This window comes from Ptychodera flava, chromosome 14 (assembly GCF_041260155.1).
Source record: "Ptychodera flava strain L36383 chromosome 14, AS_Pfla_20210202, whole genome shotgun sequence".
Lineage (NCBI taxonomy): Eukaryota > Metazoa > Hemichordata > Enteropneusta > Ptychoderidae > Ptychodera > Ptychodera flava.
In genome coordinates, this window is record NC_091941.1 from 40,010,768 (window position 1) to 40,038,008 (window position 27,241).

The window sequence follows — 27,241 nt, forward strand, 5'->3', positions numbered from 1 at the left end:
CACTTGACATACACAAAACAAACAAAGAAGTTATTTTTTGTTGTTCAAGTGAAACAGAAGCCTTGTTCACATTGGCAACCCAACTGAAATTTGGGCCGACACAAAATAACCCTCCTTTTGGGAACAGATTTGGTCCGTGTCCGCACTTAACAGTACCTGAATTTGGGCCGACATAAATTTGCCATCCTTTGTGACCTCTGACCTGTCAAGATGGAGGATTTGAATACTGGCGCGCTGTTTCTACTATCATGATTTTCTGGCGGTTTTTACGCACAAGAAGGGCAAATATGACTACCACTCGTCATTTTACGTCTTCTCCGTCCTCCAGCTCCAGTTAGTCCCACGAACCGCAATATTCTACGTGCCAATGTGCTACTCAAAATGAACATGTGAGGGCGTCAACTGGGACCAGGGCCGACGTAACGTGTCCACACAGGCAATTTGCGTCGGACCAAATTTTGCGTCGGCCCTGACCCCCCTCTCACCTGGACCAAACTGTGTCGGCCCAAGGCTGACGCAGCCTGTCCACATTGGTTATTTTACGTTGGCCCCGGCCCAGCACCAGTGCTACACCGACGCAAAGTGGTCAATCTGAACAAGGCTAGAATAGCATGACTGATTAGCAGCCAAGGGTTTTCATAAGAACCAGCTTTGCATCTTAGTGCAAAACAGATGACTGATCATTATCTGACAACTTTGTGAATACCTTGGACTCTTTCAAAAAACAATATAACAGGTGAATACTGACACTGTGTAATTGAAAGTGTGTTGACTTCTTACCTGTATGCTACATCTAGATTTGAATAACTGCTGAGGCCCATTCATTCACTTCAATTTTATGAGTTTGGCCAGCACAGTAACCATAGAAGTGCATTATCAGATATCTTTATCATTCTATCTTATATTTGATTCTTGTCCAATAGTGGTATGAATCAGATTATTACTGTATGTACTGTGCATGTATGATTTTGTCTTGTCAAGGTGAAGATGGCAACAATAATTATTATGTAGCTTGCATAATAATAAATGCATTGATATGATACATAAGTATAGAGAAGGAAATACAATACTGGGTACAGAACTAAATAGTCTTTCCATCCAAGCCACTCATTAAGATGATTCAACAAGGGACATGGGACAGGGTGTAACATTAGACACATTGTAGATTTCATTGAATGCCTTTGGTATAGGATATTAAAAGGGACCTTTTTATTGCATTTGGGGGAAAAAAACAGCCATGATGGTAAGATTTCAACCAAGTTTCACAAAACTCAGAATAAAATCTATATTGAATCATTATCTGGATGTGGTGTCAGTTTCCTATCCAAAGTGCAACTGTATAAATTGTACATTTCAAACTATCATGTGTCCTGAAAAAGCTACCCATACTGCAACTGTGCAAAGTGCACATTTCAAGCCATCATGTGTCCTGAAAAAGCTACCCATAGTGCAACTGTGCAAAGTGCACATTTCAAACCATCATCTGTCCTGAAAAAGCTTCCCAGAGTGCAACTGTGCAAAGTGCACATTTCAAACCATCATCTGTCCTGAAAAAGCTATCAAAAACGCAGCAAACACATACTAAATATACCCTAAACACCAACTAAACACAGCAAAGAAAAGCATCTGTCCATAGATATCATTATGATGATTGTGACTTGAATATTCATAAAATATCAATCAGCATTTGTTTCTAATAATATCAATCCTTAAAAAAGACAAAATATCACTTTTCATTCTGCCTTGGTGATGTGGAAACTGTTTGTTCCCAAATGCAAGGGAATGGTCAATGGCATACTTGTGGTTTGGTCATCATGTACACTTCTGCAATTTCATGTGCACATTTCTTCCAATAAAACGCTAAAAACACTGGCCCTAAAATTTCATATTTGCCCTTGATTTCGATAAAAGTGGCACAAATTGCCTCTTTCAATGAAAGGCAGAGAAAACCCTGTGGTGCACTTCAAAGGCAGCTTTGGTTCATGCATTATACCAGATACAGGGAATAAGAATACCCAGGCTGGAATACCATAAATGACAAGTAGTAGTAATACCTTCAAGTCAAATCATTGTCAATGTGCTTTCACCTTCTTTGGGTTTGTGTCATGAGATTGCACTGCTTAATAATATAACCTGTTTTGTGATAAGTCATCGTTGATGACACAGTCCCCACTTGTTAATGGGTACTTTGATTACATGTCCTCAGAGAGGATAGAGTCCTCTTCATTAATTAGGTCTATGATAAAAATACTTTGATACAGATAGCGCTCAATGGCCAAGAATGACCTACATACAAGAAAGACCTACATATGTATGACATAGGTTAATGTCCTTGTACCAACTTTGAATAAAATCGGTTGAGATATGCCTGAGTATTATGGCTCTGTACATGAAAAATCGTAACAAAATGGCTGCAGGGCAGCCATATTGGATCGTATCACATAACAAATTGACATGCATATGTATGACAGTAGTCAATTCCTTGTACCAACTTTAAATAAATTCGCTTGATACATGTCTGAGTATTATGGCTCTGTACATGAAAACATCGTACTAAAATGGCTGCCTAGCGGCCATATTGGATCGTATCACATAACAAATAGACGTACATATGTATGACATAGGACAATGTCCTTGTACCAATTTGGAATAAAATCGGTTGAGATATGCCTGAGTTTTGGCTCTATACATGAAAAAATTGTAATAAAATGGCCGCCTGGCGGCCATATTGGATCGTATCACAAAACAAATCGACGTGTATATCTATGACATTGGTCAATGTCCTTGTACCAACTTTGAATAAAATTGGTTGAAACATGTCTGAGTTATGGCTCTGTACATGAAAAAATTGTAATAAAATGGCTGCCAGGCGGCCATATTGGATAGTATCACAAAACAAATAGACTTGCCTATCTATGACATTGGTAAATGTCCTTGTACCAACTTTGAATAAAATCGGTTGAAACATGTCTGAGTTATGGCTCTGTACATGAAAAAATTGTAATAAAATGGCCGCCTGGCGGCCATATTGGATCATATCACAAAACAAATCGACATGCACATCTATGACATTGGTCAAAGTCCTTGTACCAACTTTGAATAAAATCGGTTGGAACATGTCTGAGTTATGGCTCTGTACATGAAAATATCGTAATAAAATGGCCGCCTGGCGGCCATATTGGATCGTATCACAAAACAAATCGACGTGCATCTGTATGACATATGAAGTAATCCTTGTACCAAGTTTGAATGAAATCGCTCCTTGCATCTCTGAGATATCTGCGTGAACGGACGGACGCACGGACGGACGGACGGACGCACGCACGGACGCACGCACGGACATGACCAAACCTATAAGTCCCCCCGGACGGTGTCCGTGGGGACTAATAACCTGTTTTGTGACAAGTTTGAGTTTGAGTTGCTTGAAATACTTTGTGTTCTCAGTAACTAGGTCAGAGTGAGCACAGCACCTTGGTTTGGTGTAGTAAAGCATAAAGTTCAACAGCAGTCAGCTTGCAGGTGACAATGTTATTTCTTTAATGTGTGTGTGTGTTTTCCTCTAATGATTCTCTAGCTTTAAGAGAGAAAAATTTGGCTTTCACTTCTGAAAATGACTATCATACTGTATTTACCATTTAACTCTAAATGACCACGATGTTAATTGATTTCAAACAGCAGTTGTTTCTCTTTGAGTCTTATTTCACTTTTTATATGACATAGGATAATTTAACTACAAAGAAATACTAGTATTGTGAACATATTTGTGATAGGGAGAAATTGGTCAATATGGTATCAAAATATAGCTGACATAGTTTCTGATGCTGACATGACTTACACAGAAGAAATAAAGTTAGAATCGTTTGTAGTTACACTGATAATAATTTGCACTCAAACAATCTCAATTCCCATTCCTTGCACAAAATTTACAATTGTAAAAGTTGCATTGCAAATTTAAACAACTGTTTTTGTGAAGTTACTCAGCATTGCTGACCTAGTCTTATAGTGTATTTGATAGATGTATGTGTTATAACTCATTTATTTGTAGTGCAGCAGTCAACTTTTTCTGTTTCTAGGAAGTCTTTTTCATTGATTGTTTTTGTAGAAACAGTTACAAGTCAAGCGATTCTTCTCCTCTCCCTTTTTCAACAAAATTTTTGACTTGACAGCAAATGTCTACCATTAGTTTCATGAAAATTCATGTTTATTTAGTGTGATTCTCACAAAATTTTTTTGTAGCCCCGAGATATCACGAACTAGACAACAGTACAATGTCGATACTGGACCAAGGAAGGTGTTGAGTTGGCAACTGTGGTATTTCTATTGTACCAATGCCCTTTTGAATTGATGATCACCTAATCATCTCGTACTGGTTTCGTTAACTTGTCTAAAGTGCACACTCAATATGTATCATCAAACTAAGAAGTGATTTTACACATTCAACACACCTCTATCAATAAAATTTTAAGTTTTCAATGCCTATCAGGAGTTGGCATTTAACTAGCGCTTCCCATATTGGATTTGAATATAAACCTACTGTCCTTTTGGTGATGACAGAAGGGTAGCTGGACTAACTTGTAACAAAACTCACCAGTGTCTAACCTGGCTGATTTGTTGGCAAGTTGTGACGGACAATGAGCATGATTAGATATATCGTAAGAACTTAATTATGATTTCTGGTGCTATGATGCAGGAAATTAGCCAGACATATTTAGTTGGGAATTAAATCGAGTTTACATGTTTCAACAGATATTTAATGGCACTTGTCAGCTCAGCTATAAGAGATAGCCAATGTTTATATATGTGTAATGGGTATAAACGTCAACAATGACATGAAACTCAAGTTTTGCATGTGAGCATTCTGAATGCTAATTTTTTAAATGACCACGGTCACAAGTACAATGATTGTTTAATTATTATGGCTGATAAATTATTATGTATTGTTAACCTGTATTAGAGGTATTTACTAGTAATGGATTCTGCTAATCATTGCTTTACAACGATTCATCAAAGTATCTTCAATGGAATATTTGGTAAAATTTATAATAATAGTTTATCATTAAATCAGTCGACTGAAACGTTTAATGATTGATTACTAGAGTTTTTGTCAGTTGTACTGTAGGTACCGTTCATGTAGTTCAATTTTGACACAGGAAATACAGCACACCTTCTCTATAAGGAGACAAGACTTTTTGTACATAGAGGACTTAGGCCCTATGAAAAGTACTTCAGAATACTGAATAACACCTGTTGGTGTAATAAATATTAACTGACATTCATTATTTTTTTAAAAACAGAAATCGTTAGAATATACATGGGATTTCTATGATATATGAGGGATTTCTATAAATACACAAGATGAAGTATTACAGCATCAGTTCAGCTTACTGATTGTTGTGGTTTATGACACCGTGCTTAATTGTGCTTGTTAGTATACTTTATACAATAAGAAACATATGGTAAAAATTGAAATGACCAATGCAAAAAAATTACATTTACAAGAGGTGAAATGGAAAATCCCCCTGCTCTTGATTATCAGTAAGGCATGTTACTGACAGTAGGATGGTATTTGTTGAACTATATTTCATAAAAATGTCTTGCTTTGAATTTTAGGTTTTGTAAAATTGTAATGCTGATACACAGTTGGCTTTGATTTTTTCAGCAAAGCAAATTATGGACATAATTGATCAATCCATTTACAATATTGTGCTATTTTTACTTCACTATTGATACAAATGTGTTGTGTATGTCATTCATGTATATACATTCTCTTATCACTTGTGCATGAAAGATTATCTTGTTTTGTGTACATTTGGATGATTTCTAACTCCAATTTCTCAGAATATTGTCACTGTCAGTATGGGGGGGGGGGAAACAACTTTCATTGGGTACACTTAAAAATTAATCATTAGAGATGACAATTATGATCTCCATGCTTGCAGAAATACATATTGTACTTCTCCAAAACTGAACTACGATAATGATAAATAAAAGCATAATTCAGAATATCAAAAAGCTACAAGTGGGAGACATTTGACATTACCTTACACACTCTGTAGATTGAATGAAACGTGAGGCTGAGTATAGAATAACAACTGTTAGAGTACATATACTTACTGTTACAGGATTTGAGATCACGATGGATTAGAGGCAGAGGTGCTTCGTTGTGAAGATAGTTCATACCCCGAGCTATTTGTAATGCCCAATCTACAAGAATATCAGGTGGTACTCGTCTACCACCACTCAAGATACGGTTCAAAGCTCCCCCTCTTGCAAATTCCAATACTAGGCACAGGTTGGGCTCCTTTAGACACACTCCTTTCAGCTGAATGATATTGGGATGTGATAACAACCAAAACAGTTTGGCTTCCTGTCGAACATTTTCCAGAGTAACACTGATGTCCTCGTCTGGGTCTTGTCTAGCAGCTTTGACTGCAACCTCCTCATCTCTCCATATTCCACGGTACACTTTTCCGAAGCCTCCAACACCTATCACCTCACTGAGTGTTAGTTCATTGAAATCAATTTCATACGGTATAGCTGTTCTGCTGTTCACCCCATCTATTGAAGACGGGGTTGGTCTCACATGACCAACATAGCTGCTCGGAAAGACTCCTATTTTTGTGGTATTTTTAACCTTACCTATCCACCAACCCTCGTCCCCTGAAATTTTGTGATCTTTAGAGAGCACCTCGACGTGCTCCCCTTGTCTGAATGTAAGCTCATCATCTACCGAAGATGTGTAATCATACATCGCCGTCCAAAATTGGACATTTCCATCGTTCCGTCTCCCTAGATCACCGGTTAAGGCCGCTTTGATTGGATCCATTGGGTAACTTATGTGGACACAGGGCATCCGAAAGCCAATATCGCCGGGATGTGCTCTAGCAACACGCACATTAGTAAGTATCAGTAGATATCCCTACGTAAAATGCACAGGCTAATATATACCACCATCGAAAGCGAGTGGATCGTACTGATCGAGCTCAGGGTTTCGAAGACACACGTCACCTTCTTCTGCGGGGAAAGTAACGAATAAGATGGGCGCCCCATCTAGCACGGAAAATTTTAAATACATAACAGAACAGCCGGTCGACAAACTAACACATCATTGGGCGGTGAAATACAAATTTGGAAGATGTCATAAAGTCCGATGAGACGACTACTAACTGGATGTTACTGAGTAGTCCGCCATCTTATTGTACTTTGACCTGTCAGTAAACAGGGCGTCGGAAATCTTCGTTTTCTGATTGGGTTGCGACAAGCATGTGACACACGGTCACCTTAAAATTGCTTCTCGAGATATTGTGATCTACATTTACAGGTCTCTCTAGAACACTAATACCTTATAAAACAGTCGTGATGATCGAGTGCATTTCATATCCGAAACGGGGTTATACGCTGATCAACTTGCGCCGATATGCCCTCAGACAGCTGATTTTGTTTGTGTAGACACCAAGTACCTTTGTACTGCGTACACATCACAGCAATGCCTGATGGGATATTCACAAACAGAGGCACAAGGTGAAATCAACATGGAGGAAGTGATCGGTGGAACGAAGCAGTCGTAAACGTATACGGTGATGAACTTGAAAACAGAGCGATCTGTGACCCGTTAAGCTCGTTCTGATCCACCATATTACTGACGAAATAATGGGCTCACACACGCTTGAGGTGCTTCGGCAGGGTCTGTGGGCTTCAGTTACTGGTGGCTGGTTTTTCGACCCCCACCAAAGTATATTTTGCAACACGGCCCACCTTTACCTGTGGATTTTCTTGCTATGTTTTCCTTTTTCTCTCTATCTGGTAAGTGAACCAAAGAAGCTTAGAAGACCATTCTATTTCGAATTCATTCTAATTCACAATATCGCCAGCATTCTCTGGACTTTTGCTAAGTTTGCATACGTTCATGAATTGCAGACATGGGACCTTGAAAAATATTGTTAATAAGCGTATTAAATACGATTTATATCATTGTGTACATAACAAGTTACAGAAAGGTCAAGAAATAACAACTTATTAATCACGTGACAAGGCCGTTACGCTGGTACACTGGGCATTAGGTGTGAAAATTCAGAAATTATGAAAAATAAAATCTTTAATAGAATACATATATCGAATGGATTTATATTGACATTTCAACCCTATTATTGTAAAACCGAATGCATCTCACTGAAAGTGACTGGCTTGTAGATCTTATTCATTGATATGTGCTTTATGAATTTATTAATGTGGCCAGGTTAATTTATCCCGAGAATACCATGATTGGTTGAGTTTAAACACAAAAGCTTCTTGAAATTAGTCAAATCACTAATACTGATTCAGCACTTCTTGTCCCATTGATCTCATAATCATATTGTAAATTTTTTCAGCAGTTGATTGTTAACTGACAGTTAATGACAATTTTCTAATAACTGTGTACTTAGCACTAGATCCATGGGTGGGGGGGGGGCCCTCTTTCTGGACCTTGACACTTCATGCTCTCCCCATCATTTCCATGGCCCCAATCTACAGGAAAACCTGGTGTTCTTGGATCCAGGGCTACTAAGTACTTATTTAGTGTAGTAAACAATGTCACACTTATCATGCAACGTTTTATAGATTTTAGAATCATGGATTTTTTGTCTGAATAACTGTTATTCAAATAACCTGATCAGTGCATATCTGGATCATGCCTTGCAGAGCTATAAGAAGAATTAAATGTTTACTGATGTATTTCATGCTTGATATCTAGATGCATCATGTCAACATAGCTGCAATATTTTAAATATTACGATATTTATTGTTAAGAATCATGTTTTAGTTTTCATCAATTGCCAACGTACCCTAGATACAGTGTTTACATCAGTCGTAGGGGTCGCTGGCAACCTTTGAGCAGAGTTCTGACGACCCCCTCCCTTTAACTATTAAACTGATATATATATATATATATATATATATATATATATATATATATATATATATATATATTATATATATATATATATATATATATATATATATATATATATATATATATATATATATATATATATATATATATACATATACATACACACAAAATGTACACAATGTGCCCTCCCGGTTATCACCATAATGGCTTTATGGCAACCTCTGAACTTGGGCACAGAGAGTACGGCTACACATTGTTGAGGATTGAAAATATGGACACACCAACGGCAATACATACCATGAGCGAAGCATAGTGCCAACAGTGAACGCCCCTTATATTACGCAAGAGGCTGCCCAAACAATCTCAGAGTGCTCTAACTACTATTAAAGCAGTGAGCGAAATACATACATATATATATATATATATATATATATATATATATATATATATATATATATATATATATATATATATATATATATATATATATATATATATATATATATATATATATTTATTTATTTATATATTTATATATATATAGGCCCGTCTTCTATCATTCCACTTTTTCCAAATTACAGGCAATACATCAAAATGCAGCGGTTTGGAGCCTTTATTGTGGAGTAATTGCTGTAACCTTCATCTGCATAAAAGTAATAAATTTTCAGTTACACAAAATGTTTGATGTTGGAGAAGTGGTTGAAGATCTTCCAGATCCAAATGAAAATGGCAGTGATGAAGATGGTGGCTTTAAAACAGATGTTGAAGCTGGTGCCACATCAATCAGTGACAGCCATGACAACCAATTTCAAAGCCAACACAAGCTAAGGTATTTTTGACTGGGTCATAAAGTCATTGAAGTAGCTGTATTAAAATTTCAGGTTTGTCATGTGACAGTTGCTTTCTGAAATGGTTATTACAATGTTTGCCCTCATTATTCCCTCATTCTGACCATATAAACATAATTGATCAGGTGTTACCACACTCTGGATCAGCATCATAGTAGGATTGACTAACAATGGGTAAACTAAATTTCAATCCATTTTATAAAAAGTTAAGTAGGTGGGAAGAAGAATGAAAAGTTGTCTGAAAACAAAGCTGATAAAATGCTATCTCCAATTTACAGTGAAAGTGAGCAAGGGATGGAAATGCAGGACATTGGCTTTGAGCCAAGTATCACTCCACCATTGGGATGTAGCTCAAGGAATTCATATAATGAAGAAATAGCAAGAAAGGTAGGACTCTCTAAAAATATACTGTTCAATTGCGAACAGCAACTCTGGTATCCTGAACTGTTCATGGTATTTCTTGCATATCATGTATGGTATCTTCTTTATTAGATTATGTATCATGGTATGTCATTTTTTGGAAAAGTGTAGAGGAAATCAATAGCTGCAATGAAGTAAATGACTCTGTTTAATACAGAGTTGCAATGGTCTACCTGGCTATTGACATTGATAAATTTTTATTAACATTCACAAGTGTGTTTTGACTTTGTTTTTGTTCACAATGCAAACCTGATAGCTGTTACAATCATTTCAATTTTATTCGTTTTGATGGCTAGATTTTTAACCCAGGCTGATTGTTAGACTGTATAAAGACGGGTAGTTAGAGGATATAAACACCTTTGTTGGCAAGTCTAACATGACTTTGGTGTTAAGATGGAAGACATGGAGTTACAGCTTGAGCTGAAACAAATCCAACTCTCCATTTGGTAGAGATGAAGTGTTTCACACTCAGATATTGTGGTAGAATCAAATAAGTGCTACAAACTCTTACAGTATTAATGTTGTTATACAGTATGAAGCGGCTATGGTTGATTGTGATGATCATGAAGAATGTAAGGTCAAAGTTCACGCAGCAGAAACATCATACAGTTCAGAAGACACTTTGGTGAAAGCGTTGAATACACTTGACAGCATTGAAAGAGAATTGAGACTCTGCAGTTTTTCTGAAAGATCTTCACAATCTGAAAATGAAAAGTCTACTTCAAGTTTTAGAAGACACAAGAGTAGTAAGTGTATAGATGTGGAAATGTCTGCTTTATTTTCATCTCTCTGATGTGTCAATACCTGCAACTCAGATGACACAACATGTGGTAGGGTTGACCTTCCATAGCCTAGGAAGGTCTTTGGGCCCTTAATGCTCAGGCTGTGAACAATCAACTCTGCCCTAACTGTGTAAAGCTTTGTGTTTAAATGTGATTTCCTATTAAGACCGGTTTGGTACATATCCAGGAGTTCTGTATCAATGAGATCACCAATCAGTCATAGATGGTTTGATCATAATAGGGTGCAAGTAGCCAACGTGTCAGTAATATTTCATTTTAAGAACAGCGTTCCTAGAACTACTTCAGTATTCTCAGGCAGAAACCACAGAAAATGTAGATATCACAAATGAAAGTACATGTATGTGTGGAATGGAATGAAGTCCACAGCAATACATGCATTGACTGTGCTATTTCTGATTCTGTTCACCATAAACATTTACATAACAACTGTGTGTGGACAATCGGGGAGTAAAAGTGACTTTGAGAGAGGTCAATCCAGGTACAAGTCTTGTAATCTACCTGTCTTTATTTGATTTGTGTCTGAAGGTGAAGATTCATTGGTGGAGAATACTACAACTACAATACCTGGATGTGTTGATAGTATGGTAATGATAGAGGAAGGTCCTCAACCAAAGATAATCACAACTATGCTGACCAACTCTCCGGTCAACTCATCAGGTATGCAAACCAAATAAAACAACTGTGAAAACAGATGTGTAGTAATCAGCTGCAGTGTTGTGTGATGCTTTGTAAGAAATGTCAAAATCTTGTCACAGACATGTATAATGTCTTCTAAATTACATTCTTATTTCTTTTCTGATAAACATTTGCTATTATTGCCAGATATCTTACAAACTGCTGCAACAAGTCTTGGGTTATGATCAACAGCCAGTAAGATTGTGATGTAAATAAATCCAATCTCCCAGATTTTATATCTTTAGTTTGGGTAATTATGAGTCTCATCAAATACAAAACAATATAGTTTGTACATAGTGGATTAAAATTAAGATCAAATGAGACAGATGAGTGTAATTTAGTCAATGTAGACTAATGTCCATTATAGTTTTGACTTTGTTTTGTATTTGTCTTTTTGCTTGAGTTGCTTACACAGAAAATGTATATACACTCTACTTTGTGTTGCTTCTCTGTTTTTATTCAAAGAGTTGCAAATAGTTTGCTCAAAGTATGCCAAAACTTTGCTCAGTAATTCTGAAGGAGTTGAGGAAAAACTTTACATGGCAAATATTATCAGAATAAACAGATTATTTACAATTCTGAAAATTGTCATTAACTTCAGCGTATCATGACTTTACTCTACTCCACTGCTATTAGTAGAAACAGTCTCTTTATGAATTGAACATAAATCCAGAATAAGACTTCAACTAAAATTTATATTTGTAAAGCTGTCAGCAAATTAAATCCACACATACAACAATTAATGACCTGAGATGTGCCCCCTGAAAAGATTGGAGCATGTCCTGAAAGAAAGAGGGGGAAGGGTTGAAAAGAAGTCTATATGTAATGATAATGAATTAGTTTTCGCAATTTTATTGATGAAAGTTTTTTGTCTGTTGGTAAGGCTGATATAGTGCAACAGTGAATTTACTCAGAAAGAAATCATGGTTCTAAGACTTTTACCAAAAATGCTGATATTTCTGTTCACTGATGCATCTTTTTGTTTGTCACTAATGTATTTTTCCTGTGCAGGTTAGTGAATGAACTCTAGGATAATATGTTCATGTATTATCAGAGGAAACCAAAGACGTTCTTTTCCTTTGTATTTTTGCAGTTGATAGTTTACACAGGAATGCCCAGGGAACAAGTTCAAAGCCACAGAAGAGCAGTAATGAACGACATAGAAATGCATCATCAACACTGAAACACAGGACTAAACGTAACCCTAATACAGCACCAATGAAAGAAAATGCAATTGAACTCAGTGTGTTAAAGGAGAATTCATCAAAAAGAACTCCAAGGCACCGTAGCTTAGATTCTGCTAGTTATTCTATGCACCCTGAAACAAAGGAAAATATGAAAATGAAGAAAGGGAAACAGTCCAAGAAAGACTTAGAAGTTATAGTTACAGATATTGAATCAAAAAATACAGAGAAAATAAACGATGACAAAGAAGACTGCTGTGACTGTGAGGGTGATAAACAATCAATTATTTTAACAAATGGTGTCATAGCTTTGAAAGAATCTGAACCTGATTTAGCCAGTGATCCAATAGACTCTCCAAAAATCGTAACATATGCTTTTGAAGATGGCATGACAGGCAATAGTAATTCATGTATAACCAAAGAAGATGATACAGAATTGACAGTAGATGATGTTTGTGTTGGCAAATCAAGGTGTTCAGAAGTCACAGATGTCACAGATGGTGTCTATGATGTATCTGACTCAATTTTACATGACAAAGGAAACATCAGTACTTCAAAAAGTGGAGATGACGTAATGTGTAGTAATCTGGACAGAAGTGACAGCTGTGAATCTACAACTAGTCTTCAAAAACAAGAATCGGAAAATATCTTAGTTAGAACAAATCAACATGAAAACTCTGGAGATGATGCTAGTAGTTTTAATACATCTTCCCTCTTACATGTAAACTCATCACATGTCAGTTGTGGTGTATGCGCCACACTCAGTCCAATGCGTCGAGATTCTAATGTTTCATCAAGTGATACCTCCAAAGATTATGCAACTCCTGCCGCAAGTCGACCAGCAAGTGTATGCAGTGAGACAGAGGGTGACTCAATTGCTGACAAGATGTTAGAATCAGAATCTACATTGCATGGTGATACTTCTTTAGAGTTGATGAAAGATGAGACAGACACAAATCCTACCCCCATTGCGGGATCCAAATCTGATTTGGAAGCAAAATGTGTTAGTGAAAAGGACAGACTATCTCTTACAAGTAGTTCAGGTATATCAGCCATTGCTGCACTCTTTTCATCCAACACAAATGATGATGGATTAAAATCTGGCAGTAGTAGCTCTGCAGGATTAAATTGGTTGTTTGGTACAGACAGTGATTTACAAATAGCAGGTAAGTTTATGTAAATTATGCTTCCTTTGCATTTGGTACACAGCAATTAAAATTCACATGAGCTGCCATGAGCGTTGTCATACAACAAGAATTGTATTCAGCCTAGGTGGCTCTTCAAAGCCACTGTACATAAGCTGTACAGATAAACTCTGCAAAATTTGCATTCAAGCCACAGAGATAGTGTAGATTGTTTGAAACAGGATTATGATGTCATTGTTTTATTATGTAGCATATACCCTAGAAAACTAGGGTCTATAGTTATAGGTTATGACAAAGGCACAGTGACTCTGGAAATACACGAGTTTTCCCAAATTAAGCCACAGCTGCTGATCAGAATTTTAAATTAAGATCACAATAATCTGGAATTGTACGCTTTTGATATTTCCTTGCAAGTAATCAGGTATATTAAATTACTGATTTATATTTGACAGTATCAAGACCAACTTCAGTTGAGGTTGATAGCGCTGCCAATACAGAAGACAGTGAAAACAGTCTCAGTGCAATGTTAAGAAATCGTGAAAGTGAAGGTGCAATACCAAAGAGACATTCTGGGAGAAGAAGTAATTTAGGTAAGCAAATATTTTCACGACACTCTGTGTAATATCATTGTCAGCAATAAATGTGACCTTAGCTGCAGTGCCATGTCTACCTGTCCATTGCATATCACATGCCAGACTGAAAGATTTGTTGCTCTAGGACACTCTATGCTCCCCTCCTCTTGAGATGGGGAGTGTGGAGAGCGCCCTCAAGCAATGGATCTTTCAGTCTAATCACATGCATTTATCATGCAAACTTCAATTCAAAACACATGCTTTGCTACTGATTTTAAAAGAAGAATTGGATAAGAAAAATTCTAAATCGTAAGTGCTGTCAAATTCATGTTAGATACACATAACCTAAGGCAGTGGCTGCTTTAAGCTAGCGGTTGTCAGGTATATTTGACTTCCAATATAGAAATAATGGGCTACGCGCTGACCATTAACGTTTATTTGTGGGCAAGGGCGAGAGGAAAGCCAAAAATGAACGGGCGAGGCTTGCAGAGCCCGTTAATTTGGCTTTCCTCGAGCCCGCGCCCACAAATAAACGTTAATGGTCAGAGCGGAGTCTGTTATTTCCATTATATTATCAGCGAACCCAAGAAAACCGTCAAAATTTCCGAAAATTTCAGGAATGAACGACAACTTGGCCCCAGAAACTGAGCATTACACGACGCACTGTCACGCGCTATAAAAAATTGGCAAATCCGGAGATGTTTTCAGAAAAAAAGTATCTCAACTTGACCTACAATTGCTCCATTTGATTTTGTGATTGATTATGATTTACGTTTGAAATGTAAAGTTACGATACTTTGAGTTGTTAATCTTATTATTCATATTCACGGGCATGTAAACAAACCATTACTGTGTATTTGTGGTCAGTCACGTGGTTCAGCTCGACCAATCAAAATGCGACGGGCAGCGCATGGTAATATAATAATTCATAACCTATCAATTGGTTGGTGTTTGGGCACTGTACTGACTATTGACACACTGTGTACAGAAAGGACCCTATTCTCCATTCTGCTCACCCACTATGAACTGCATATGCATGAAAAATCCATAGCAATGTTTGTACCACTCATATCTTGTTTTATAATCGTAAGCGTCGAAATAACAACGGAATCAATGTCATTCTAGAATTGCATGAATATACCAAGTACAGCCTAACATACTAGTATTTTAATAGTGTATTTGCAGCACTGTTAGAGGCCTATAAAGGACTTTTTGAGCCAGAGCTTGCTAATGAATTGAAACTTTGTTAACAATATCAAAAAGAAAAACAATTTTTATGTCATCAAGTCAAGATTTGTAGTCAGTTTCTTAATGTTTCAACTGTTGTCTTGTTCAGTGTCAAATCCAAGACGGAAAAGGAACATCCGGAAGTCTGGCAGTGGAAATCTGTCAGAAAGAGGAGCAGGGAGAAGTAAAAGATGTGAAAGAGAAGGAGAAGAGGTGGAGGAAAGAACGACACATCTTCGGAGAAGACTGGCTGAAAGAAGACGCAGACGTCAAACAGAATCCTGCAGAGATGCAATACAAGATACTAGCAGTGATTCCATTAGGTTACAAAGTCAACAAATAGACAGTGGCAAAAACAGAGAGAACAAATTTCAGTCTGATTCAGTGCTACCATCAGGATTAGCATCTCAATCTGGGTCAGAAGGAACACATGTGGCTTTAAATTATGAAGATACCACCTCAGGAGCTGTACATTACTTCCAAGATGAACATGGTTTGTCACAAAAATTATTACTACTCATTTGGAAATGTCATAGTGATATAGTGTCTTTAGCAGTGCCAGCTTTTTTAATTTCAATAGCAGATAGACCTGAACAAAAATGAAACAGTTTTAATGAAAACAATACTTAATGCACACCAAGGGAGTAGTATTTGAGAAAAACTCAAACTATATGAGTAAATTTGTCTCTTTAGTCATTTGAAACTAAGATGTAATGGACTTATGTTTTCAGTTTCTGTGTGGCGTATGCTGTGTGCCATATGCTGTTTGCTACAGACAGAGATCTCCCAAAATTGTGTACACAACTTTCTCTGAAAATTTGTAGGAAGATAGGTGTAACAAATATCTTCAGATTGTTTTTGTATTCTTTGATTGAATCATTCTAAGATTGATCGAGGGGAAGTTTGTGAAATGTAATATTTTCCCATTTTTATCAACATCCACGGCTACATTAGTGTTGTATATGTCGCAGCTATCCCTGACTATGAAGTGCAGTGCAATAATATGTAGATTATAAAGTGCAAAGTTTGGCTTGATATTTCATGCCTCATGGCAACTGACTCTTTGCTATTCTGATGTCAGGCAAGTGGTCACCAGTAACAACAAATACATTTCCATGTGAGGTCTGTAACATACAATACTCATTCAGTTGCATCAGAAATGGATCCAGCCACTGGATGATCCATTTCTTATGCAATCAAGTGAGTGATACCAATGTATTATTTAAGAGTTTTCAATTTGATATGACACCAATCTGCTAGACACTTCTCAATATTTTGACTAGTACTAAAATTTCAAGAAGTGTGACGCCAACTTATGCAAAGTTTGTTTGGAAAGACAACCCTAAATCCGTATCCCAGTGCTTTTTCTTTTGATCAATTTTCTTAATAGTCCTACTATCTTTAAGGAAGTGTCATCAGTGATTACAAAGTTTTTGAAGTAGTTAGCTTTCAGCTGACTTACTTTGATCTGATCAGATCTAACATTGTTTCAAAATGCTACCACATTCCTGTTTGAATTACCATTCACAGTATAATATATTGAATTTTGTACTTTCTACTGTAGGTAACTGGATGTCATACACCTTTGGAGATGACAGCACAGGCCATGCAACCTCAATACCTCCTCAACAATTAGATTTTGCATCTTCTCCCATGTGGGTTGACTTTTTCAATGATAGAAGGTGAGTACTGTCCATGTAACTTATACAGACCCTGGTGCTAGATTTAGCAAAAAAATGCTAAATTGGTGACTCCATATGTAGGCAATAGAGAAACAAGGGTACATACAGTAACTTAGATTACATTGTACAATATGTTGTCTTGCATAACTTAAAGGGATACAGTCGTCGGAACTGCACTCAAAGGTGGTATGGGACCCATACGACCAATGTTAACACTTTATCCAAGGTAGGATGGTGATTGATGAAAGTTAAAACATGTCTGTCATAATCTACATCGTATAATTTAAATGTTGCAGCTATGTTGATGAGGTGCATCTAGACATGATACACGAAATACATTCTTTGTAGACAAGAAACTTGCACAGGGGCAGTTCAAATGACCGTTTCCCTTTAAACCCTTGTATACCTAATATATATCTAATCTATATCCTTTGTCATATGTGGTCTTTATAGACTGCAGAATACAAAACAAGCATGCACTGATCACTAGACATGAAATTTTACACTTACATGTACTTTCAGCTAACCAGCTATTCAGTGAAGGTAAGGCATTGTCAAGTCTTACACAAAGAATATAGTACTCAGTTATTTGTTTCATATCAAAATATTTTTCAATGGCTAAGATACATATATAGTGAAACCTGTCTAAACCGAACCCTGTCTAAAGTGAACGCTTTTCCCAGTTCCATTCAAATAGAACTCTATGTTAAAAAGACCTATATAAACCAAATGCCTCTCCAAACCCAACAATTTTCTCAGTCCCTGAAAGGTTCTGTTTAGACAGGTTTCACTGTACTGATAAAATTTTTTTTTTGGATCTTAGGCATTCTACAAGTAGTGATTCTAATTCTACTGTGGTGATTGAAAGCAAACCTGATCAGCCGCTCCGAGATACAGATATTGAACAGGAGAGACTAGCATTACAAGAAATATATGGTGATCTATTTCACTATCGCAATGAGGATCAAGATCACAGTTCTAGCAAGTCTGATGTACCTGAGGCCAAAGGACAGCAACACAAACCTAAAATAGTCCACAATTACAAGTTTTGGATTTTACCCAAGAAGTTCATCAGAATTACTTTTGATAGACTAACACTTATGGCATTGCTAGATAGGTAAGTGGTTCATAATTCCTTGTGAAGTTTACAAGAATGCATCAGTGTCGTACGGTGTAATGTGTAATTGAGCTCACTTGATGAAAACTGAAATGTGGGTATTTGCTGTTGATGAGAATGAAAGTATTGTAAAGACATTTGAAGTCACTGCAGAGGTTGTAAGTCAGTTGTAGGTTCTGATGTGATTCAGTACTTCCATCAATGCTGGCTAATGTCCTTTTTTCTCCCTTTCTTTTACAGGAATCGTTCACACATAGAAAATGTGGCCAGTATTGTTCTAGCAGTACTTGTAGCTGTTCTTGGTTACTGTCTTCTTATGAAAGGCTTTTACAAAGATTTTTGGATTTTTTGGTTTTGTTTTGTCATTGCAAGCTGTCAGTATTCTCTCATCAAGGTAAGTGAAACTAATAAATATGAAATTTAAAATCTATAATAAATCTTTTCTGCCTTGTATATCGTGCATTATGGCACACACGGCTTGAAAGTCACTTTTTAAAGATTTTAGTAAAAGTTGATTTTTCAACCGAGCCTCAAAATCGTGGATTGTTTAGCCTGTGTGTTCCTTGAGTTGAATCGATGTCAGAATTGTTCATTTTTTGGTGATACATGTCTTGTACTTTTGTAAAATAATATGGTCAATTTTTAGTATTCTTGGGTAAAGTCAATAACTGATATATGCATCATGCATGTACTGGCTCAGTTAGAAAAAAAATATGTGTAGTAAGGCAAAAAAATGCGAGTCCCAGATTCTGAAAGACATCGTTTTCTTCTCAGTTACTCATGGCAGGAAATGTATGTATAAAACTATAATTGTTTGTTACCCTAAAACCAATAATAAACACATCTAATGGAAGTTGTTAATTTGCAATGACAGACCTCTACAATTCACTTAATATATATCTTCATAGTATCACTTTGCCGGTTGGTGTTGTTTTGGTTAGCTAAATATTTTTGTTTTACTTAATACAATTTTCAGAGTGTTCAACCTGATGCAGCATCTCCTATGCATGTAAGTTAAATTTATTGATAATTTCTTGATGGAGTGTAGTAACAGACTGGTTTTCTACTCAGCTTATTGTTACATGATTTAGTTTTTAATCAAATCTTCAGTGAAATGTTATCCATTGTTCTCTATCATCTTTGGCAAAGCTATCCTATTGTTTACATCAGTTATATAGTTATGTTTTATTTGTATCTTGGTAGCTATTAGTGTTTGCATTTATTGAATATCACAAATTGTTAGTTTATGTTTTGAAAGTGTACCTTGTCCAGAGTACATTATGTGTACAACTCAGGTAATACAGACAACACTGACAATTTGGCAGTGACATAAAGTATTTGTCATTCATATGTCACATTACTATGACAGTGGAATTAATTTATTCATATAGCTGTGTCTGTTGTCTCTCCTGATCTTTGTTTATATGTAAGTGTCTGAACAATGCAAAAACTGAGAACCAAAGGATCAAAGCCAGTGTTGATTTCCTAATCAAGTGTTGACCACAGATGAGCATATCATTTTTTGAATGAAATTCTCAGAGTGGGTCATTATTGCCTGTGATGTTGAAATAAATACTTCCAAGAGAGGTGTACTTTATGTGTGAAGGAAATGTTTTAATGGCATAATACTGACTATTAATCCATGCTGGATGGATCAGTTTGATAAAGCGCTTTCTTACCTGAAAAAAGTGCATTTTTGAAGATAGCACTTAGCTAGCTTTACTCTGCTTTGCTCTTCAGAATAGCATTGTATAGCATATGTGACAGTGACACCCTTTTCACAATAGCATTGTATAGTACATTTGACAGTGACACCCTTTGTCACAATAGCATTGTATATAGTACATTGACAGTGACACTCGTCACGATAGCATTGTATAGCACATTTGACAGTGACACCCTTGTCACAATAGCATTGTATAGCACATTTGACAGTGACACCCTTTTCACAATAGCATTGTATAGTACATTTGACAGTGACACCCTTTGTCACAATAGCATTGTATACAGTACATTGACAGTGACATTCGTCACAATAGCATTGTATAGCACATTTGACAGTGACACCCTTGTCACAATAGCATTGTATACAGTACATTGACAGTGACACTCGTCACAATAGCATTGTATAGCACATGTGACAGTGACACCCTTGTCACAATAGCATTGTATAGTACATTTGACAGTGACACCCTTTGTCACAATAGCATTGTATACAGTACATTGACAGTGACATTCGTCACAATAGCATTGTATAGCACATGTTACAGTGACACCCTTGTCACAATAGCATTGTATATAGTACATTTGACAGTGATACCCTTGTCAGAATAGCATTGTATAGTACATGTGACAGTGACAGTCGTCACAATAGCATTGTATAGAACATTTGACAGTTACACCCTTGTCACAATAGCATTGTATAGTACATTTGACAATGACACTCGTCACAATAGCATTGTATAGCACATTAGACAGTTACACCCTTGTCACAATAACAGTTTATAGTACATTTGACAGTGACACCCTTGTCCAGTCAGATCTTACAGGAGTGTAGCAAGTGGGCAAATACACTGTATCAATTCTATTTTTATCTATCAATATAGGGTCACAATCGGGTGATAGTGTTTAGCAGACCACTGTATTTCACATTATGCTGCAGTTTGGTGCTCTTACTTGATTATTGCAGTCAACATCCACCATTATATCAAACTCGATTTACTTTGTATGGTATGGCTTTCACTAGTCAAGAAGTACTACAATTTTTCAGAGATTTTTTACTCGGTAAGTACTTCATCTTTAGATTTCATTGTGAATGCATTTTAGGTTCATTTTATGGCATAAAATTTATGATCATTATTCTTCTCTTGTCTTTTTTGAAGGTGAATTCCAATGAATTGCTCACTAGACTAAAATGAAATTCTGTTATAAACGTTTTTCTTTTGAAATAATTTGAATAGTAGTGATTTTATGCCCTGTTTATATGCCATACATTCTAGTTACACATTAACAGACAACAAACACATATCTAAAGTTACTGTTCAGTTTATTGAGAAAGTTTACTTTTTATTCAACTTATATTTGGAGCATATACTGATAAATCTCCTTTTCATTGTTTACAGTATTTATTCTCTGTTTTCCAATCATATTTGTGATGGGTTTACTCCCTCAATGCAATACTTTCATGATGTACTTGTTGGAACAACTTGATATCTACATATTTGGTGGCAATGGTAAGTAAACTTTGAGTGAAGCTCTTCATCAACCATTGTAAACATCTACAATAAGACGGTTTATTGCTTTTATACAGATATCACTTCAAATGGAACTTGTGGAAGACGGTTTCATGTGTAGGTTTATATACAATCTACCATACTTTCATCAAAATTTTAATCTGGTCATTGCAAATCGTAGATCTCTGGGAGATAGAGGATCGATGATTGGAATTAAGTCTGTACATTGCAAATTTATCAGCATATTACAGATGCCATTATTTGAACTGGTAGTTTGTTTTATGAGATGGCTGAATACTGTTGTATACTGAAAGCTATCTTTATGAAAAAGTGATAAATAACTCTTGCTCAGCGACATTGAGATATGATAGTGTTGATATTCATGTTTAAAAGTTGATGGCCATGAAAAACATCAATAGATTTACAAATTACAGTATTGGTAGCAAACTGTTTTTGATGCATAATTAATTTTTGTGTTTGTCTTTTGAAATTTGCAGCCACTTCATCACTTGGTGCTTCAATTTACAGTTTTTGCAGAAGTATTGTAGCATGTGCTGTTTTGTATGGCTTTGCCCTGGCAGCTCTCCAGGTTAGATATTTCTTTTCTGAATTATCATATTATTGGCTTTCTTTCATTTCAGCTTGCTTCTGATCCTGAACATGATTGGTTGAGAAATGGGGATGAATTCAGTTGGTTCATCTGAGAATATATATCTCGTGAAATTTTGTAAACATGTGCACTGTAATGGTTACATATGTAAGACGCTGAACAAGTAACACATAGGGAAACACGCTGGTAAAATGTTAGATGAAACACTAACTAGGCTGTTTTCCAAAATTCCAGCAAATGATGATGACGACTCACATTAAACTGCAAAAGTGTTCAAAATGACTCATTTAAATGGAAACAGATGATTTTATTTGTGATCTCTGACAAAATGATCTTTTCCCGTTCCAAGTTGGTTTCCTATAAAAAATAACATTGCTACAATGTAAGTGAAAGTTGTAATCCTTATCTGTATGAAAGGCACATGCCAATCAAGATCTCATTACAGCAGTGTACATGTGTATTCCACAATGCACAGTGAGAGTTGTACATTGAACTTTGTTTTTTTGGGTAGAGACCCTAAAGTGTACCACTGAATGTTTAAATCATGTCTGACTGCAAACTAAGTAGAGGTAGTGTACAGTTGACAAATATTTCAGTATGTTTCAGTAGTCAAACAACACAAACTAATTTTCAACTTAATCAAAATTCATGAAAAACTTAATACAGCAACTTTGTCCCTAAACATTCATGAGCCTATTCTTTCATTTTTGGCTAAAATATCTATGCTAAAACCAAATTTATGTCAAACTTACAGCAAATCTAAAAAAATTGGAAGACAGAATTGTTGACTCTATTTATTTCTTGTTTTCTCTCTTGTTAGGATGAAGAACAGTCCTCACAACATGTTCTGTTTTCAGTATTTTGTGGTTTAATCGTTGCAATAAGTTATCACCTTAGTCGAAGTGCGGCAGATCCTAGTATACTTTGGTAAGAGGGTTTTTAGCTCCCATATAATATGCATATGTATATATGCAAATGGGAGGTATTCGTATAAGGTGGAAAAATGTCGTCTGTATATATGTATGTATGTATGTATGTATGTATGTATGTCCGTCCACATCAAAAACTCCTAAACCGTAGCACCTACTGTCTTAGTATTTGGTGTACGGGTGCACCTAGGGGTGGAGATGTGAATTTGTTCAAATGAACATGTCAGTGCCAAAAATATGCAAATGAGGGGGAAAAAGGAAAAATCCTGCAAATGGCTAAAACTCAGGAAGCAGTGGTCAGATTTGGTTGAAACTTGGTATGCAGATTTCTTTAGGTATTCTAAAGTATGTGTGCAAAAATTAGGATGAAATTTGCATGTTTGTATTTTTAGGGTATTTTTTCCGTTTTTAGTCAAAAAATCTTGTTCTCTGAAATCACTTATCTGATTGCTATTGTTATGTAGGTCATTCCCCCCACACTCATCATGACCTGAGTTCAATTAGTCTAGAACATTCTCAAGGTCACTGCCCTTGATGACCTCACAACCTTGAATTCAATTAGTCATGTTTGGAATGTTCTGGAAAGTTGATTAGTTGTGTAAGGGAGATAATTTTAGAACAGTAATTAGCATGTCAATAAAAGTTCTAGATTGTTCTTATATGCCTTTATAAAAGGGACGTGCACAGCTTCCAGTCAGACTTTTGGGATCGTGTCTCTTGTGTGTTACTAAACTCCAGCAGTAGTCATTCTCAAGACTTTTCAAGACCTTCACTGTCAACGCTGGATTTATACTGTGGACTTTGTGCAGCTTCAAGCCTGCAAGCCAAAGGACTGTTCATTCATCCGACTGACTGTTACAACTCTGAGACTGGAGCTTTGCCGTCCCAGCTGAGATAAGTAGTCTGTACACTTTTAAAGCTTGTACTCTGTCCCTGACTTAGCAATTAGTTTTGTTTTCGTAATAAATTTTGTTTAAACGGAAACTGCTGAGTTCACCCTTTTGTTCGTTTTCTCTGCACGTAACAAATTGGGGGCTCATCCGGGATACGAATATTTTGAGCCGTTTGACAACATTTTGACAGCCTTTTCAAAACTACTGTATACTGTGAACTCAGCGAAATTCAATCATGGCGGAATTTAAACCAGACGAATTTATGGATGACCTTGATCAGGACACATTTAATTCCCTCAGAAAAGACAACCTCATAGCACTGGCAAATTTCCTTAAAGTAGATGTCAAAAGATCTATGCGCAAGCGAGAAATACAGTTCAAGATTGCAAAACATTTAGTTAATGCAGGCCATTTTGAGGAGTCTGCCTTAAAAGATTATGAACCTGAGTCTTCCTTCGAACTCAAAAAATTGGAATTAGAAATACAGGCAGATTTCGAGCTAAAAAATTGGCATTAGAAAAAGAAAAAGAATTACAAATGAAAAAAAAGAATTACAAATGGAAAAGGAGAGACAGGCATTAGAAAAAGAAAAAATACAAATGCAGTTAGAAATGGAAGAAAGACAGAAAGAGAGGGAATTGGAAATGAAAGAAAAAGAATTGCAAATGGAAGAAAGACAAAGGGAGAAAGAAAGAGAGGAAAAAGAAAAGGAAAGAGAATTAGCAGAACACCGACTGCAGTTAGAAATAAAACGTTTAGAGCTTGGACAGTCAGGAAAATTCTTCCCTTCAGACAAGTTTGACATCACTAAGCATTTCAGGTTAGTTCCCCCTTTCCAAGAAAAGGATGTTGATAAATATTTCCTTCATTTTGAGAAAATTGCTCAGAGTCTGAACTGGCCTAAGGAGTCCTGGTCTATGCTTTTGCAGAGTGCTTTGGTGGGTAAAGCCAGAGAAATTTACATTCAGTTGTCAGTAGAGCAGGCTTCAAATTATGATTCTGTGAAGGAATTAATTCTCAAGGGCTATGAGTTGGTGCCTGAAGCTTACCGTCAGAAATTTAGGGATTGTGAGAAGGCGAAGGATCAAACTTATGTGTTCTTCTGAAAAGGTCAGTCAGAATTATGAAAAATTACGACAACTTGTTTTGATTGAGGAATTTAAAAGGTGCATTCAGAGTGACATCAAGACGTTTATCAATGAACAAAAGGCAGATACATTGGAGGTTGCTGCACGTTTGGCCGATGATTATTCATTGACCCACAAATCTTCATTTCTCAGCAAACCATCCCAGTCCTTTTCATACAGAAACAATGCAGGTAAATTTAACTCCTCCTTTTCATCCAAGAATTTTTCAAAGGAGAGTAGAAAATCAAATGACAGCAGTTCACAGAGTTCAAGTAACACTCCCACATCATCAGATCCCAAGTCTCAATCTCCTTCTGACAAACAGTTCGGTACACTTTCTTGTAATTATTGTAAGAAAGACGGCCATTTAATGTCAGAGTGTTTCAAATTGAAAAGAAAACGTGAAGGTCAAAGTGGTCAAAGTGGATCTAAGCCCACCGGCTTTATTTCTTCATCAACTCAATTAGAGTCTAATAATGTGTGCAACACATTTTCTGAGGTTAAACCCCTCTTATCCCCAATTAATGAGGTCAAGGTCAATTCTTCTCAAGATAGCATTATGGGTATTTTCGAACCATTTATTCATGATGGTTTTATATCACTTTCTAGTGATTTCTTCTTCCGCTACCCCTGTCAAAATTTTAAGAGATACCGGGGCTTCCCAGTCTCTTTTGTTGGCAGATACCCTGCCGTTTTCTGAAAAGTCATTTTCAGGTTCTAAAGTTCTTATTAAGGGGGTAGATTGTAATGACTACATTCCTGTTCCTCTCCATAATGTCTATTTGTCTTCGGACTTTGTTTCTGGACCTGTGACTTTAGGTATTAGGCCTTTTTTTGCCTTTTGAAGGGATTCACCTTCTTCTTGGAAACGACCTTGCTGGGGACAAGGTCATTACTAATCCACTTGTGACTGATAATCCTAGTTTAGATCAGGATCCAGAGCCAATTGAACAAGAGATACCCGATTTATTTCCTTCATGTGCCATTACTCGAGCCATGTCAAAGAAAACTTCCGAGAATCAAAATACTCTCAAAAATAATGTCACAGATGTTGACTTAAATGACACCTTTCTCAGTCAGGTGTTTGACACGGACCATTCCGTTATCCCTCGTGGATTTGAAACTTCCAGTAAAACTTCTGCTGACCAAAGTCAGACATTTTCTAGATCAAATCTCATTGCAGAACAACACAAAGACCCAGATGTTTTGTCTTTGTTTGACAGGGTAGATGATGAAGGTAAAAACTTCAGATAGCTCTGTTTCCTATTATACAAAATCTGGTATTCTCATGCGTAAATGGAGACCTCCAGACGTTTGGTTGATGACGATTGGGCTATAAAACATCAAATTGTGGTTCCAAAGCCCTATCGTGCTGAAATATTGCGCCTGGCCCATGAAACCCCCTGGGCTGGTCACTTAGGAGTCAGGAAAACTTATCATAAAATTCTCAGTCACTTTTATTGGCCTAATCTCAGGCAGGATGTAGCACATTTCTGTAAAACTTGTCACACATGTCAAATGGTAGGAAAGCCAAATCAGACTATTCCAAAGGCCCCTTTACAGCCAATTCCTGCATTTCAAGAACCATTTAGTAGGATTCTAATAGACTGTGTTGGGCCCCTACCAAAAACAAGATCAGGAAATGAGTACATGCTGACAATAATGTGTACATCAACTCGGTTCCCAGAAGCCATACCACTGAGAAATATAAAGACAAAGACTATAGTGAGAGCTTTAGTCAAATTTTTCACTTTATTTGGCCTCCCTAAATGTGTCCAGTCCGATCAAGGCTCCAACTTTATGTCTGGATTTTTCAACAAGTAATGGATCAGCTAGGCATTAAACAGTATAGGTCATCCGCCTATCATCCAGAAAGTCAGGGTGCT

General features: G+C 36.5%; 2 protein-coding genes across 3 annotated transcripts in view; one reads left to right on the forward strand and one right to left on the reverse strand.

Moving 5' to 3' along the window:
• LOC139150489 (mitogen-activated protein kinase kinase kinase 9-like) overlaps positions 1 to 7,473 on the reverse strand; it is a 40,196-nt gene extending 32,723 nt beyond the window's left edge. The window contains exon 1 of one of the 2 annotated variants that reach the window (XM_070722881.1): positions 6,115 to 7,473. In XM_070722881.1, the coding sequence (XP_070578982.1) occupies positions 6,115 to 6,853 (739 nt within the window). In that variant the 5' untranslated portion in view covers positions 6,854 to 7,473. The remainder of the gene's footprint in view (positions 1 to 6,114) is intronic. The other variant, XM_070722880.1, reaches the window with a different exon arrangement.
• Positions 7,474 to 7,503: 30 nt separating this feature from the next.
• The window catches only part of LOC139150488 (pecanex-like protein 1), a 69,104-nt gene continuing 49,366 nt past the window's right edge, over positions 7,504 to 27,241 (forward strand). The window contains exons 1-16 of the mRNA XM_070722879.1: positions 7,504 to 7,803; positions 9,472 to 9,719; positions 10,017 to 10,125; positions 10,691 to 10,904; positions 11,487 to 11,618; positions 12,730 to 13,986; positions 14,418 to 14,555; positions 15,874 to 16,257; positions 17,329 to 17,446; positions 18,270 to 18,563; positions 18,804 to 18,957; positions 19,540 to 19,572; positions 21,170 to 21,347; positions 21,686 to 21,796; positions 22,294 to 22,385; positions 23,227 to 23,333. Of these exons, the coding sequence (XP_070578980.1) occupies positions 7,651 to 7,803; positions 9,472 to 9,719; positions 10,017 to 10,125; positions 10,691 to 10,904; positions 11,487 to 11,618; positions 12,730 to 13,986; positions 14,418 to 14,555; positions 15,874 to 16,257; positions 17,329 to 17,446; positions 18,270 to 18,563; positions 18,804 to 18,957; positions 19,540 to 19,572; positions 21,170 to 21,347; positions 21,686 to 21,796; positions 22,294 to 22,385; positions 23,227 to 23,333 (3,722 nt within the window). The 5' untranslated portion in view covers positions 7,504 to 7,650. The remainder of the gene's footprint in view (positions 7,804 to 9,471; positions 9,720 to 10,016; positions 10,126 to 10,690; positions 10,905 to 11,486; positions 11,619 to 12,729; positions 13,987 to 14,417; positions 14,556 to 15,873; positions 16,258 to 17,328; positions 17,447 to 18,269; positions 18,564 to 18,803; positions 18,958 to 19,539; positions 19,573 to 21,169; positions 21,348 to 21,685; positions 21,797 to 22,293; positions 22,386 to 23,226; positions 23,334 to 27,241) is intronic.